The 15,845-nt window shown below is 35.6% G+C and overlaps 1 protein-coding gene across 1 annotated transcript; it reads left to right on the forward strand.

Moving 5' to 3' along the window:
* Positions 1–2,269: 2,269 nt before the first annotated feature.
* LOC123538154 (protein shisa-4-like) lies at positions 2,270–10,080 on the forward strand. The gene is made up of 5 exons (XM_045322125.2): positions 2,270–2,365; positions 2,413–2,502; positions 3,975–4,092; positions 8,814–8,962; positions 9,753–10,080. Exons 2-5 carry the CDS (start codon positions 2,454–2,456, stop codon positions 9,917–9,919), a joined length of 483 nt encoding a protein of 160 aa, XP_045178060.2. The 5' UTR covers positions 2,270–2,365; positions 2,413–2,453; the 3' UTR covers positions 9,920–10,080.
* Positions 10,081–15,845: the final 5,765 nt, after the last annotated feature.

Raw genomic sequence — 15,845 nt, forward strand, 5'->3', positions numbered from 1 at the left:
TGAATTGTGGAATAACACATTTTAAAATAGAAAAAATAGAAACTTCACATGTCGCTCAACACGACAAAAATGAAAATGTTGCAGACTCGGTTTGATTGAGCCTGTTCATGGACGGTAGTGGAAATGCATGCTACCATCCACGCCCTCTAGCCCGGGGCTGAGCAGAACTCAACATTTACACATGTTAAAAGTACAAAAAGCAATTTAGAGACATCCGCAGATGTATTCAAACGGCGGTGAACATTGAACCTTCAATGATACACGGGTTGTGGCGTGTAATTCCATGAAAAGCGGCGTTAGGTCCCCAGGTAAAGTAATTGGTTTGCCCAGTCTTGTTTAATAGGGAAACAAATTGGTTGGTGTTAGAAGCTTCTTAAAGTGAAGAAAGCTAAAGTTTACTTAATAATACTTAGGTTAATTTTCACTGGTCAATGTTCTGTAGTTGAAAGAATGTTACTTGACATAAATATTTTTATATTTATACACGAGCGTTTTACATGTCATGCCTTTTTGTTTCAATTACGTGTGTTAGAGATTTACTTGGCGGGGATTACTTTTATTTACACTTTCCCGTGTCTTTGGAACATGATGGGGATAAGAGTGAGGTTGGATGCGCACCATAAACCGGTTTAAACTCCCCAGTGGTCGTTTTGCCACTGACCGTTCCAAGGCGGTGCCCCACTGTGTTCCTTTATTTGTTCGTTTTGTCCTCGTCTGTTTGCTTTGTATGCGAGTGTTAGTTTCTATTTTGTAGTATGCACGTCTGCGTTTTGGGGAGGCTGCGATTTTGGAACATGGCATTCCCTGTTTGATATTTGTCCTTGTTTTTCTTTGCTGCAATTTGTCCGTTGTGCATTTTTTTTCAGTAACATTACAAAGTATGTATGAATTTTATAATTCCATTTTATTGGTCATTTTCATACATTTTATGTAGCAATGCATGTAAACAAAGTGATTACACTGTGTTAGCTATGCTTTAAGTTACTTATTACTCATATAAAGCACGCTGTTGAATTTTTATGGAGTTGAGAAAATTTTCAGTTTTGTGGTAAACTCTAATTATTTGCTAGGAACCGTATCATGTTGACCAAATATTTTAGGCTACGTTTTATGTCAATTTGTTTCTAATTTTTCAGTCTACAAAAATTGTTCAAGTACTATTTAATTATTACTGAACCTTTTGCAGAAAATGTAATTTTAAGACTTACTGTCCACAAACGTTTCACTAAATATGCCTTACACCTACTCCTATTCATTATAAAAGCAATTATTATTATACATATTTCCTTCGTCATGCAACACTTTACCATGTATCACTAGGTTGGAATATTTTCTGATGGGTATTTCTCAACTCTTTCACAAACTTATTTCCTTGTAATTTCAAGTATTTGGTATCGAGTAAAATGGGTGACCACCATAATTTTCAACCATTGCGTCTCACTTTTGTCTCGTTATTTTGAAAACCACCCTTATCTGAAATTTTAGCACAGTTACCTTGACTAAATCTGTTTGAATGTTGAAATAGTAAATGTTGAACATATACCTATTGTTGATTTTCCTATTGTTAAATGATAACACAAAACAGAAAACAAGTTATGTGCATTGGAGATGTAAAGATAAAGATATATATGGTGTTGTTACATTTTCTGGTCCTTTAGGATCATGGAGTCCATTCAATATATGTGTGATAGAATTCCGCTTAAACCAGTGCTAGGGGGCGTGAGAGTTGTTGCACATTTCATTACCTCTCATGGACAGACAGTCAAACTGAGTCTGCTTTTATTCTTCTTTGTTGCACTATTTGCTTCTAAAGGATCTTTTTACAGATTTTATCAAACTTTCATCTTCAGAACTCTTTGAATAGAAACACCACCGTTATATGGTAGGGAAGATTTTATTGCCTAGGCATACTTTGTTTTTTCATGTTTCCAAGAACAACTGATTATCATCTTCTGACTGATACAGTAAATACTGTGTGATGGCTACCTTAGGACGAAATTTCAATATTTAAATAATTTTTATATCTGTGGTCGTTTTGAAAATGCAATATTTAATTTCATCATTTTAATCCCTTGTACAGCCTTTAACTACATATTCACCAGGGTATTTAAATGCAACTGATTACATGAATAGTGAACTGCAGATCAACTATATAAACATATTTTGCGGTTATAAAAACATTATTTACATTTTGTAATATTCTATTACATTTTGTAATATTCTAAACCACAAGATTTTACAAACTACGTAAACAACGTTAAAGGATAAAGTGTTTAACTGTAATATTTACCATCTTGACACGCATTACCTACTCCGTAAGAACAATAAAACGTCCTGTTTTTCACTAATATTTATTAAAACAAGGTTGTTTTTGGTGCGTGGCATTCCCTGTTTGATATTTGTCTTTGTTTTTTTACAACAGCTAATACGATTAGATATAATAGCAATATAAAATGACGGATAAAATGTATTTCGTTGTGGTTTTACTCGGTTGTATCACAGGTAACTTCTGTTTCCTAATATATAATCTTCATTGTGGCCAACACGGTTACATTGTAGCTAGGCAGATTGAACACTTAGGCTGTAAATCAGACCTGAGAGCTGTGTATACATTGCTGTGTACTTAGTATTCAAAAATATATTAAAAACTAATACATATAAGTAAGAATAGGACGAAAACAAATAAGAAAAAAACTCGTTTTATTGCCGAACGAGACAGTTGTTCTCGACAGGCTGATAATAAAGCCTTAAAACGTATTTATAGCGAAGGAAAGTTGCTGATTTCGTATTTCATTAAGGAATTTAAGATATGAAGTTTCTATCGGTCTTTCATATATTAGACAAAAATGAACAATTGCATGTATTTCAACACTTTTATACTTTTTACATGTGTTCAGTCACATTTGAGTAAAATATTCAATGTGACATTTTTTTCAGTTTGAATATGTTCTGTCAGAGATCTATTTAAGGAACAAAATGACCCATTACATAGAGTTAGATCCCTCTTTTGAAATGTGTATTATATTACTTTTTATGAAATTATCTCCCGTTAATATAAAAGTATTTAGAAAGTGGATTATTTCTTTTGATTGCAATATAATTTTCTATTTTAATTTTACATTTGCATTTGATAAACCAAAGGTAAGTTTTCATTTTCAGTCCAGCTTGGTTGCCCAACCGATAGACAAAGGGAGGTTATAGTAATTTAACAAACTTGCATTTCTAATGAAGTTTGGCAATTGGCGATTCAAATCTTTGACCACTTTTATACAGTAGTGCTTAAATTCATATTATTCCTTTGGCAAAATATGTAAATTTAATGTATACTTGTGCTAAAATAGCGCTGTCTTGGTTGGGCAACCAGGATAGGAAAATCAAATTTTAAAGATATTTCCACTGAATTAAGTGTGAGTGAGTGAGTTAGATTTTAAGGCGATTAAGATCTGTGTATTAAGAACTCAGTGAATATAAACAAGTGCAAATGATCTGTTGATTAATTTAGAACAAATCCATAAGCTGACCAAACTTTACACTTAAAAATGCGCTATTGTCTCTAAGTCTTACTTTCTCTTTAACTGACGTGATTTTTAATTATTTTTTCTTAAAATTTTATTCACCAAGAGTCGAGTTTTCTCTCTTGTGGTGGTTATCACTTAACCAATTTTAATAAATTTGCTTGCCAAAGCACATTAGTTTGAATGGTCAATAACTGACCTGTTGATTATTTCGCTAGTTACATATTGTGCATAAAGTGTTTAGGCATTGTACGACCATAGGAAATTATATACCTGTGTATTCTGTAAAAGACAAACTGCCGCTTTGGGCACTCGAAAGCTACATGTACCAGATATTTCACGTCAAGGATATGTAGACCTGTTAAATCTAAGAAAGTGTATATATGTATGTACCACTTTCGTGTATTACTTAATAAACCAGATTTTGTATGGTTGACACTTCCTTATTTTAAATTTCAGTTGTACATACTGGGGAATATTGTACGAAGAACAAGTATGGGTCAGCCTACCCTGACGAAACAATGTACTGCTCAAGATCTTGTTGTGGAGATAGATATAACAGATACTGCTGTGCCAGGTATACAGGTGCCATTACAATTGCTCGTCGGACTTGATAGCTACGTAGTGCACATTAATTGAGCAGTCGTGAGTTCGTTGCCCGGATGAGAGATTCGTTTCCTTAACGATTTAGTATATAACGTTTGTATGACATCCTGTAGGTGTATTATACAGCACAAGATACGCATGCGGTGTATTAAACAGCGCAAGATACGCATGCGGTGTATTATACAGCGCAAGATACGCATGAGGTGTATCAAACAGCGCAAGATACGCATGCGGTGTATTATACAGCGCAAGATACGCATGCGGTGTATCATACAGCGCAAGATACGCATGCGGTGTATCATACAGCGCAAGATACGCATGCGGTGTATCATACAGCGCAAGATACGCATGCGGTGATTGATACAGCGCAAGATACGCATGCGGTGTATGATACAGCGCAAGATACGCATGCGGTGTATGATACAGCGCAAGATACGCATGCGGTGTATTATACAGCACAAGATACGCATGCGGTGTATTATACAGCACAATATGTATTATACAGCGCAAGATACGCATGCGGTGTATTATACAGCGCAAGATACGCATGCGGTGGTTTATACAGCGCAAGATACGCATGCGGTGTATTATACAGCGCAAGATACGCATGCGGTGTATTATACAGCGCAAGATACGCATACAGTGTATTATACAGCGCAAGATACGCATGCTCAGTATTATACAGCGCAAGATACGCATACAGTGTATTATACAGCGCAAGATACGCATGCTCAGTATTATACAGCGCAAGATACGCATGCGGTGTATTATACAGCGCAAGATACGCATACAGTGTATCATACAGCACAAGATACGCATGCAGTGTATTATACAGCGCAAGATACGCATGCGGTGTATTATACAGCGCAAGATACGCATGCGGTGTATTATACAGCGCATGATACGCATACAGTGTAGTACAGCGCAAGATACGCATGCGGTGTATTATACAGCGCAAGATACGCATGCGGTGTATTATACAGCGCATGATACGCATGCGGTGGTTTATACAGCGCAAGATACGCATGCGGTTTATTATACAGCGCAAGATACGCATGCGGTGGTTTATACAGCACAAGATACGCATGCGGTGTATTATACAGCACAAGTTACACATGCGGTGTATTATAAAGGACAAGATACACATGCATTGTATTATCATGATTATAGTCTTAAAACATAACGTCTTGGGTCTTCACCGGTGGTTAACCAGGAAAATAACCACAACTTTAGTTTGCCGAAATACTGTTGAAAAATGATGTTAAAACAAAACTCGTTATTAAAGGCAAACGTTTAGGAGCTAGATACGGAAGACGGAAGAGCATTAGTGCCAGATGTATGTTATTTATTAACTCTAAATTTCCTAAGTCGAAATGTCCAGTTACTAAGTCGAAATTTCTAGCTACTTATCGCGAAATTTCTAGTTACTAAGTCGAAATTTCGAGATATTAACTCGAAATTTCGACTTAGAAACTCGAAATTTCGACAAGTTACTAACTACAATAGTTTACGTTGATGTATAGGTCCTGGCCAAAATTAGGTACCTGGTGTATCCATTGGGTAGCCCTACAGGGTCATATAATTAAGATGATCGGGCAGCGTTTGCTCATATAAAATATCACTATTTAAAACATGTTTATTTATTTATTTATTTTGTTGGGTTTAACGTTGCACCGACACAATTATAGGTCATATGGCGACTTTACAGCTTTTATGTTGGTGGAAGACCTCAGGTGCTTAAATCATGTTTAAGTCTGGAAGGTTTTCGACCTAGTTTGAGCCCATATGTCAATGAAATATAGACATACCCTTAATGAAAGTTTAGTTATGAGTCCGACCAAGATTGGGTACCTGGACAGATCTAGATTTTGAGGAGTGGTCATAGAAGGTGACCGGGAAGTATTCAAACTTAGAATATTTCACTATTTTGACCATATCTTGAAGGTTTTCGACCTAGTTCGAGCCCATACTACATGAACATACTATACATGTAAATGAGGGTATATATCCTGAATACAGGTTGAGATCTGGAGTAGCTCTAGAGGCTATGGTAGGTCATACATTGATGTATGGTAGTATATGTTCAAGTTCCTACATGTTCGGTACAATATATGGATGTGAAGATAGATGATTCCACTTAGAAGAGTCAAAAGTCGTCCATTACATTTTTGGCCTTTGACAGACGGACAGACGTTCAAATTTTGCGGACAAAAGGACAAGATAGTAACTCGAAATTTTGAGTAAATAAGTCGAAATTTCGGGTTTACGAAAGTCGAAATTTGGAGTTACTAACTCGAAATTTTGAGTTAATAAAAAAAAACGCACCTGGCACTAATGCTCTTCCGTAGCTAGACGCTAAATTTAGAATTTATTTTTGGACTAATGAGAAAATTAGCATGAAACTAAGTATTGTAGATGAAAAAAAAAGTCTTGAGTCGGGAATCGAACCCGGGTTGTTGCCTGGGCAAGAAAATGATTTCTACCATTTTGACCAATTTCGAATTTAACGACTGTTTAATACAAAGCTTTATAATTCAGTCAGTTTACCTTCGGTACTTTTCAGTCTTGAATAAACTACAAATACTCATGCGTTTCTATATTTAAAGAAATAATTTGTCAAAAACAAAGTTTCAAAGTCTTTTAAGATGGAAAGTGTACAAAAAATACATTTTAGCTATCGTGTTTAGTGTACTTCGTCGGTAAGACAATGACTATCAAATACAGTTCAATTTTGTGGTTTATTAAAATGAACTAAAACTGTGCTATAAAAATGTTTTGTTCTGTAGAACTGTATGTAAAACTTGTATACCCACATTGATGGCCTGTCGGACGCAAGTTGGTATGTTATTTGGTATGCAGTGATTTTGTACTTTGACCATGTCCCTTCCTTTAAGAAGGTCATGATTGCCCTAGAACTTGCTTGAACAGTTTTGGTAGATGGTTATGCATGACAAATGTCTTTGAAATTATTTCTAAGAAGTGCCAGTTTTCTGACAAAGTATTTTTAAAAGTTTTTTCAAATAAATACAGTTGGGTAATGCGTGTGGATGACATAGGATACTGAAAGGCAATATCAAACAAAAATATTTCAAAAAGACGGACAGACCGACCAACACTGAACAAAGCAATTTATAATGTTTCTTTGAAGGGGATATAGATATACAGATACCGATTTATTTTCCAGTTACTATTTTATGTTAACATACGTCACACAGTCGTGTAGTACATTTTTGCAACATACCAATTTTTGTTGGGTTTTTAGACGGTGGAATGGTAACGAGTTTTCAATAGTATTTGAGTTGTGTAACTTCAGACACAATGTCTTTTATCAAGTCGTCACATAGGAAAACATGCCTCGCCCCAGGATTGAACTACAAACAAAACCCACTCGATCCATAGATTGAGCTTAAGCGGGCGGGAACACATCTTATCAGGAACGGTACCACAAGTCGTACTCAATATCCACCATAACAAGCGGATAAAGTCGTTCTAGAGGTTTATAATGCTAAAGTTATATAAAACAGAAATATAAGAAATTAACAGGTTTATAAATATCTTTTTTTTTCATTCTTATACGAGGGGCCTCCGTGGCCGAGTGGTTAAGGTCGCTGACTTCAAATCACTTGCCCCTCACCGATGTGGGTTCGAGTTTTACTTGAGGCGTTGAATTCTTCATGTAAGGAAGTCATCCAGCTGGCTTGCGGAAGGTCGGTGGTTCTACCCAGATGCCCGCTTGTGATGAAATAACGCTTCGAGGGGCACCTGGGGTCTTCTTCCACAATAAAAAGAGCTGGAAAGTCGCCATATTTATAGGTTATTAGCTTTGTATCGGGAAATATGCACGAGTTCTTCAGCGGAATATTGCGCGACTTTAGGAGCGCAATATTCTTCCGCTGAAGAACGAGTGCATATTTCCCGATGCAAAGATACGTATCTACACGTATAAATATTATCTAAATATCATAAATATGTTCAATAGCCTGAATAGAATTGACAATACTGAACTAAATAGAAAAAATAGTGCAACAACACACTCTGAATTACGTCATGCACCCGATATGAAGTTCAGGCGTCAGTATATGGAAAAATATTGACGTTTCCGGTACCAGTGTAACTTAACGGGGAATAGAAACGTGTATGTAATAAGACCTATTATTGTGTCGGTGTGGCGTTAATCCCAACAAAAACAAAAACTCTTTCTTATATGAACACTTCTGTCGTGTTAAGAAAAAGTACGTGTGACCACACGCACGTAAATGTACTTTATACCTTAATAAAAACAACTAAAATTGTCTGTTTGTCTTGATCAGATAATATCTTTAAGCCATAATCACTTTTTTGCTTTCGTAAGTAACTTATTCCGCCCACCTTTCGCAGATCGCAGGGTCGTGATTTCGATCTCTGGGCGAGGCGTATGTTCTTGACGATTTGATAAAAGACATTGTATCTGAAATCATTTGTCCTCCACCTCTGATTAATTTAGGGAAGTTGGCAGTTAATTACGGAGAACAGGACTGGTACAAAATCCAGGAACGCTGGTAATGTTAACTGCCCACCGTTACATAACTGAAATACTGTTGAAACACCGCGTTAAACCCAAAAACATCGTTATTTTTTCTTTTTCAAATAGTGTTTAAGCCGTGTTTAAAACTATTTGGCTGATCGATATGTCTATTTACGTTGAATTTTCAGTAATACAGGAGTCATCGTAGGCATTGTGCTTGGTGTAATTGGACTTGTTGCAGTGATAGTATCAATGATGGTGGCTATATTCTGTTGCTGTCGAATGACCAGAGGACAGAGGGGACAGGTGTGTCAACCAGCAGATGTTACAACAACAGGTTACTTTCATTTTTGCTTTGCTGCGGAGAGGAACCTAATTAAGTTACAGTTACTTTTAGTACTTTTCATTCTTTGCCACACAAGCGGAATGAATATATTAAAATGTCGTTTGTCAGTCTCTTTTTTTTTTCGACTGTTTTCTTTCCGATCGTCTGTCTCTATTGTACTCGATATGTATCTCTTAAATATCTTTTCAACTCTGAATACATTATACTAGAAACTTCAACTGATGGTTGGCGTCAATGAAAGAAAGTTTTAGCTCTGTCTGTAGTAACTTCCGAATACTCTCCCAGTTTTATACGCCCGTTTTGAAAGAATAGTCGTATTATGTAATGGCATGTGCATCTGACTGTCTGTCATATTCCGTGTCCGGATTATGACTTAACTATTCAGCGTATTGACTTAAATCTTGGCATACAGGCAGGTGACGATGAGACGGATATGTAGTTCACATGAACTGAACCAGGTGAGTAGATCAAAGGTCAAGGTCCGCATTGAGTTCAAATGTCAGCTCTGTCCCTCAATTTATCCGAAGCACAACTTCAAAACTGTTCAAGGAAATGACTTCAAAATGTAAATATAGGTGGATAGTAATGAGACAATTTAAGGATTGCAACAATTTACATAACAAACTCCGCTCCCACATATACACACCCCCCTCCCCCACCCCACATCTCCCACTTACTAGTAGCGTTTAAGAGACTATACTGTTTTGTACGAGTAGACAAGTTCTCACATCATTAAAGGTATGCAAACTCTTCAATTGAAAACATTATGTATATATTTCAGTACCGGTGTATGGTATGCAGACAACCACTGTAAGTTATGGACAAGTTGGATACACAAATGTCGCGTTTCCGCAACAAATGCAGACAACAAACATGTCTGGTCCAGCAGATAATACCCAGAAATGGCAAGAGCCCCCACCTTCATACAATACTGTCGTCACAAGTTAAATCTCATATGTGGAAAAATGTCATAATAATGTCATTGACTTCATTTAAAGACGATATCATATTCGGCTAAGCCAGTTTTACATGTGGGTCAGAAGTATTTATATAAAGATTATATTATTGTACTTCACAGTGGACATCACAATAAACATCATTTACCTTTATACTGAATACGTTTCTACTCGTCGTCTTACATGCTTTATTGTGAGTGAGTGCCTGGAAATAAACTTACATTGTATACAAGTGAAAAAAAAATAAGAACGGTAAATCTGTATCATATGATAAAAACAGTAAATAGATGGTTAAGTAAAAGTATAAATTCAGTTATAGCGTTCGATGTTCGTTTTGTGTTTACTGACGAAACAACCTGATCATTGTTTCGGTTAAATACAAAGTGACTGGTTTATAGATAGAAATTTTTCTGAACTATCTAATACATTTAAAGGCAAACTCATCTATCGAATTAAATAATGTGGTCTTCCGGCACGTGCACAAAGCGTCTGGCTTCAGAGTTGTTGGAACAATACGCTTTTTCCTTTCCACATAACTTGTCCAAACCACAACGTCTTGCACATCAGTACAAATATGAGCAGTATTGTTTTTTATTCCAAAATCTACCTTTAAATGAATACATATGCATTCTGGCCAAGCTAATGGACTGTAACGACTCTCGATTGAGACATTGCCTTATTTCATATTAATTACATATGTGCCGCAGTACGATTACATATTAGCGCAGTCTGGTCAGGATCCATGCTGTTCGCTTTCAAAGCCTACCGCAATTAGAGAAACCATTCGCGAACAGCATGGATCCTGACCAGACTGCTCGGATGCGCAGGCTGGTCTGGATCCATGCTGGTCGCAAAGCCACTATGTTGGTTTTCTCATGGCACGGCTCATATTACTATAAATTTACTTTTTTCTTTTCTTTTTTTTTTTCGTTTGTTTTACGAAGTAAGAGTAATCAGGTAGGAAAAAAAGTGGTTAATACATACGTCTTAATGAAAGTATTTTCTGTACAACAACACTATTGTACTATTATATGTCTCTTAAGCAAAAATTAACGCTTGCTACGTTGTACTTTAAATTGAATGCGGAAGTTTGTTTTCGTTAGTGAATATCGATTGTTATTTACATTCTATGATGTTTATTTACTATGTCGTCTTGAAAGAACAATGTCATTTAAAAAGTAGAATGTAGTTTATTAATGCTTTGTCGTACAGTAGATAAATCAAAAACAAAAAAAAGCGTTAAAATTTCTTCATATCAAAAGCATGTAGCAATCAATGAGTGCTATGTCTGATCTTGACCTTTGAACTAATGACATAAGGCCTACAAGAACCATATGTCTTTTAATGCTGGTTTTGTGCAATATTTTATTATAATTTATCATCATGGATATCAAATTATGAAAACCGTTTGGAGATAAATGTAAAAATAAATCAACCCAAAAGTCGATGTTGATTCACTACCAAATAAAATTGAAATGCAAGTGAAAGAGCCGGTGACAATTTTCCTTCTGATGGCCCCGGTTTCATAAACAGACTTAAATATTTGAAATGCATTGGTTCTTCCCAGATGTCTGCCTGTGCCTGAGGCTGAAATGATGTTCGGAGGGCGCGCTTGATAAGCTGGAATGTCGCCATGTGAGCAATGATTGCGTCGGTATGAAGTTAAACCCAACAAAAACAAAATAGAGAGTTTGAGGGAAAGCCTTGTACTTCCTTTTCATTTATGAACGTATAGACTGGGATGTCATATCAGAAAATTATGTGATGGTCAAGGACGGCGTATTATAACTGACAAGTCATAAATTTATGTTTTTGTAAGCAGGCGGTTTGGGTTCCACGTATGAGAACGGCCAATTTTCAACTTTCATTTTAATAACCTACAGATCGAGCTGTGCCTGACTATGTTATAATGCGTTTTTTTCCATATTTACAACACAAATTTTAATGCGAGATTGTACAGTCATGTACATAAAACAATTCAAATACGAATTCCTAATAACAGCGCTTTCCTACTTGCAAACATATTTTATCGAAGCATCATAAAAAGCTCTATATTGTTTCAGTGTTCTGCAATTATATGAGTTATATGTATTAATTAATACACATTATAGGCAAAATGTATGTTACGGTCAAACCTGCCGTAGCAGACACCTGTATTCAGTAGCTACTTGCCTTAATCAGCCAGTCCGTTAACTTCTTGAATTGATTTTTGTTCCGTTTTCGACTTTTCTTCAGAAGCCACCTGCCTTAAGCAGTCAGACTGTGTCACGTGACTTCCTTGCCTAGCTACCTCATACAGGTTTGTTTCGTTACCGCCCAAACACTCTCGAGCCGAGTATTCCCATCTGTCTCTGCAACCAGTGACGGGTTATTCAATAGCTACCTGCAAAGACGGACATTTTCTTTCCCATTAGATGATATTCTTAGTAACATAAATTCTTTATAGCAGCAACCTTTCAACAACAAACACAATTTTGCTAAGTCTTCTACAGTGTACACCGAAAGAGGTTGCACTGTACAATATTTGAAAAGTACATTTAGAGTAATCAGATTAAACATTGTTTATCCTGTTTTTAAGTGTACTGTTATCCGGTCACGCAGGTCATCAGCCTGGGATACCCTACATTTCTTGTCCTACCATAAACTAATCTGATCTTGTTTAAACCAGTCTCATATGAATGGCATGTGACTGAAAACAAACAAATGGCTTATTGTTATGAACATTTTAGTAGATTTCTGTTAAATCTTTAAAAACTTACTCTAACGAAGTAGGTGAAATTAAATATTTTAATAAACAATAAACATACATTTTGGTCAATCTTTGAAGAAAAAGGTGGAAACGATAGTCGTGTCTTCCACCTTTCTTGTACCGATATTTTACTAGTATATAATATTTATATATATGATTCATTCAAAGAAAAACACATGAAAAAATGCTATAAAAAGATCGTAGCTGCTGGATAGCGATTTATTAGAAACGTCAAGGTTTGCTATTGCGACATTTAAAGTCCATCCATATAATGATCTGTTTTTTATACTTTAATTAGAATCATTTCAGAAAAATGATGCATGAAATATATAATGGTCACATGACCAGCACGTTGATTCATTCATGGAATCCAGATTTGATTACAAATTAAATCGAGACTTTCTACGTAAACGTTTAGTTTTGATTTGCTGTATACGTTTCACGTGAAGAGTACAGCGTAACATCTAAACTAGTACGTCAGTCGAAAAGCGTTATATCGGCCCTTCTGTGTTTCATGTATAAATGCGGCCTGTTGAAATCAAAGTAAATACAGAATGACAGTACTATAGAATGATATGTTTTGGCAACAAACATGTATTTTTTGTTTTCCAAAACTTGTTTGTTAGCTTTTTATCATATCTCTACCACGAAGCTATCATCTCGGCGTTATGTATAATGATGACGCCAGCAAATAGCTTTGATTAAAACATGTTAAACTAAAAATATTTTAACTAAAAAAATAAAACAAGAGGGCCATTGACACTAAAGTGCTCACCTGTGTACAAGACTTCAAGTGTGTCTGTAAAAGTACAGAGTTAGGTTTCTTCTATGTTAGCCTATATCATATACATGTGACACACAATTTGGTACCTCGGGCAATAATTTGAATAAGTACTACAGAAATTACAAATCTGGTATCACAATCATAATATCAAGGCTCCAACTATTGTTTCAGAGAAGAAGATTTTCAATGTTTCTAAGTAAGACTTTTTTTTACCTATGGGTAAAAATTCGGACAAGTGTGGTATTATATCAAATGCCAAATATTAAAGCTATAGAGAAAAGGAAAACTCCGACAGCTAAAAACCTATTTATAACCAAAAAGACTCTTATGTTCAACGCACCGGAACCATTTTAACAATTTGGAAAGAGGGCTATCCAGGATCATTTGTATAAAACTTTATTAAAATCCATTCAGTGGTTTTGGAGGAGATACTGTTTAATAAAATGATGAAAAGTGACCACGCCCTCTGGTGGCCATGTTTTTTTTCTCTTGTTTTTTTTTTTTTTGATGAATCAGAAAAATTTAAATACTATTTGCAGAAGGTCACACAAGAACCATTTTAGCAAAATTATTCTATGCTCAGGTGGGCTAAAAAAAAACAATTGTAACAATTAAAGTGAACGTTTTTACGCCAAACTTTCCCTGCAATGAAATAAACTAGTCTATTGAATTTAGCTATCAAATATAAACATGATAAATGTTTAAAATTTCATTAATCTGCGAAAGTTTCAATTGAAGAATAAGTAATTCAATAGAAATCGATTGAATTTTGATTTAAACATGCACAAAAATATAACATACCCTAAACAGAAGAAAATTTTTAAGTACACTTCCTAGTTGTCTTATACACCCCACTAACCTTTGTAGAATTTTGGGATTGTCTTTTTCAAGTAAAGACGTATAGATATACCCTAAACGCATTAGTGCATAATTATTATATCTATAATTTATTTTTTATTTTGTTGGGTTTAACGTCGCACCGGCACAATTTTAGATCATATGGCGACTTTCCAGTTTTGACGGTGGAAGACCACATGTTCCCCTCCGTGCATTATTTCATCACGAGGTGGAACCTGAGTAATACCACCGAACTTTCGTAAGCAAGCTGGATGGCTTCCTCACATTAAGAATTCAACGCTTCAAATGAGGCTCGAACCCACATCGATGAGGGGCTGATGATTTGAAGTCAGCGACCTTAGCAACTCGGCCAAGTAGGCCCCTGAAATCATGATATATACCCAACGGTAGACGTTTTAATCTTGAACACACACATTTTTGTTTGTATTTGTTACCATTTCCTCTTGTTTTCCATCACAAACATTTTCGATTCACATATAAACTGTATACAGAAATAGAATAAATAGTGAAATCTTCCAATTTTCTTGGATGTTTTATTTAGCGCTTTATTATTCCCCGTTAGCAATAAAACTTTTAGAAGGTTTATTTAGGGTAGAATACAACCGATGAAAATAATAGCAGGCTCAGTTTTATCTGGTCCGTTTACGAGATGTAACATCCTCCTTGCCACGCACAGGCTTAGTATACGAGGTACAAAATAAACGCACCGCCAGTTGTCTAAAAAATATGCATATCTTAAAAACTAAAACCCCGATAATTTGTACACTTCATATTGATGATGTATGAAAGCTGCAGGAGGAGTTATGTACACAAGGTATAGATGTAGTTGTAATAGTGTTTAATCCCAAAACGGGGCGTAACTCAAAAACCTTTGGTAGGATATGACTTTCCTGAAAATATATACGCATGTCCGCTTCATATTGATGATGTATGTAAAGTTTCTTCTTAACTGGATGAACTCTATGACATTCTTTCTAAAAAGATAAAGAATGACGTAGTTGTAATAGTGTTACGTCCAAAAGGGGGCATAACTGAAAATATGCTAATCTTTCATGAAAGTCTAAATAATGTGTACATGCCCATGCTGACGATGTATAACAAGTTTCATTTGAGCTAGATGGAAACTGTATGAAATGTTGAGTACACAACGCTGTAACGGACAAACGTATTGCAATTTTCAACACATTATGCCTCTGGGACTTCGGCCCCACGCACAGACAAAGATATTGGCCCAATGAGAGCTAGATATTCTTGGCTTGATTCTGCTAAAATGGATTCCACAAACCGTGGTAAGGTTAACTGACTGCCATTGCATAACAAAAATAGTGTTGAATAACAAACAAACTAAACCGTGACTGACTTTCTGCTTCACAGTTTTTAATGTGGAGAATATCACCGCAAACTTAGGAGTATTGATTCTTTGTATATTTCCAAATTTAAATGTACATGTATATATTTTTTAGCAAATTCATTTATAAAATTTACACTCAAACATACTGTGTTTTACTTTAATTTTATCGCTGTTTT

This window comes from Mercenaria mercenaria, chromosome 1 (assembly GCF_021730395.1).
Source record: "Mercenaria mercenaria strain notata chromosome 1, MADL_Memer_1, whole genome shotgun sequence".
NCBI classification, from domain to species: domain Eukaryota; kingdom Metazoa; phylum Mollusca; class Bivalvia; order Venerida; family Veneridae; genus Mercenaria; species Mercenaria mercenaria.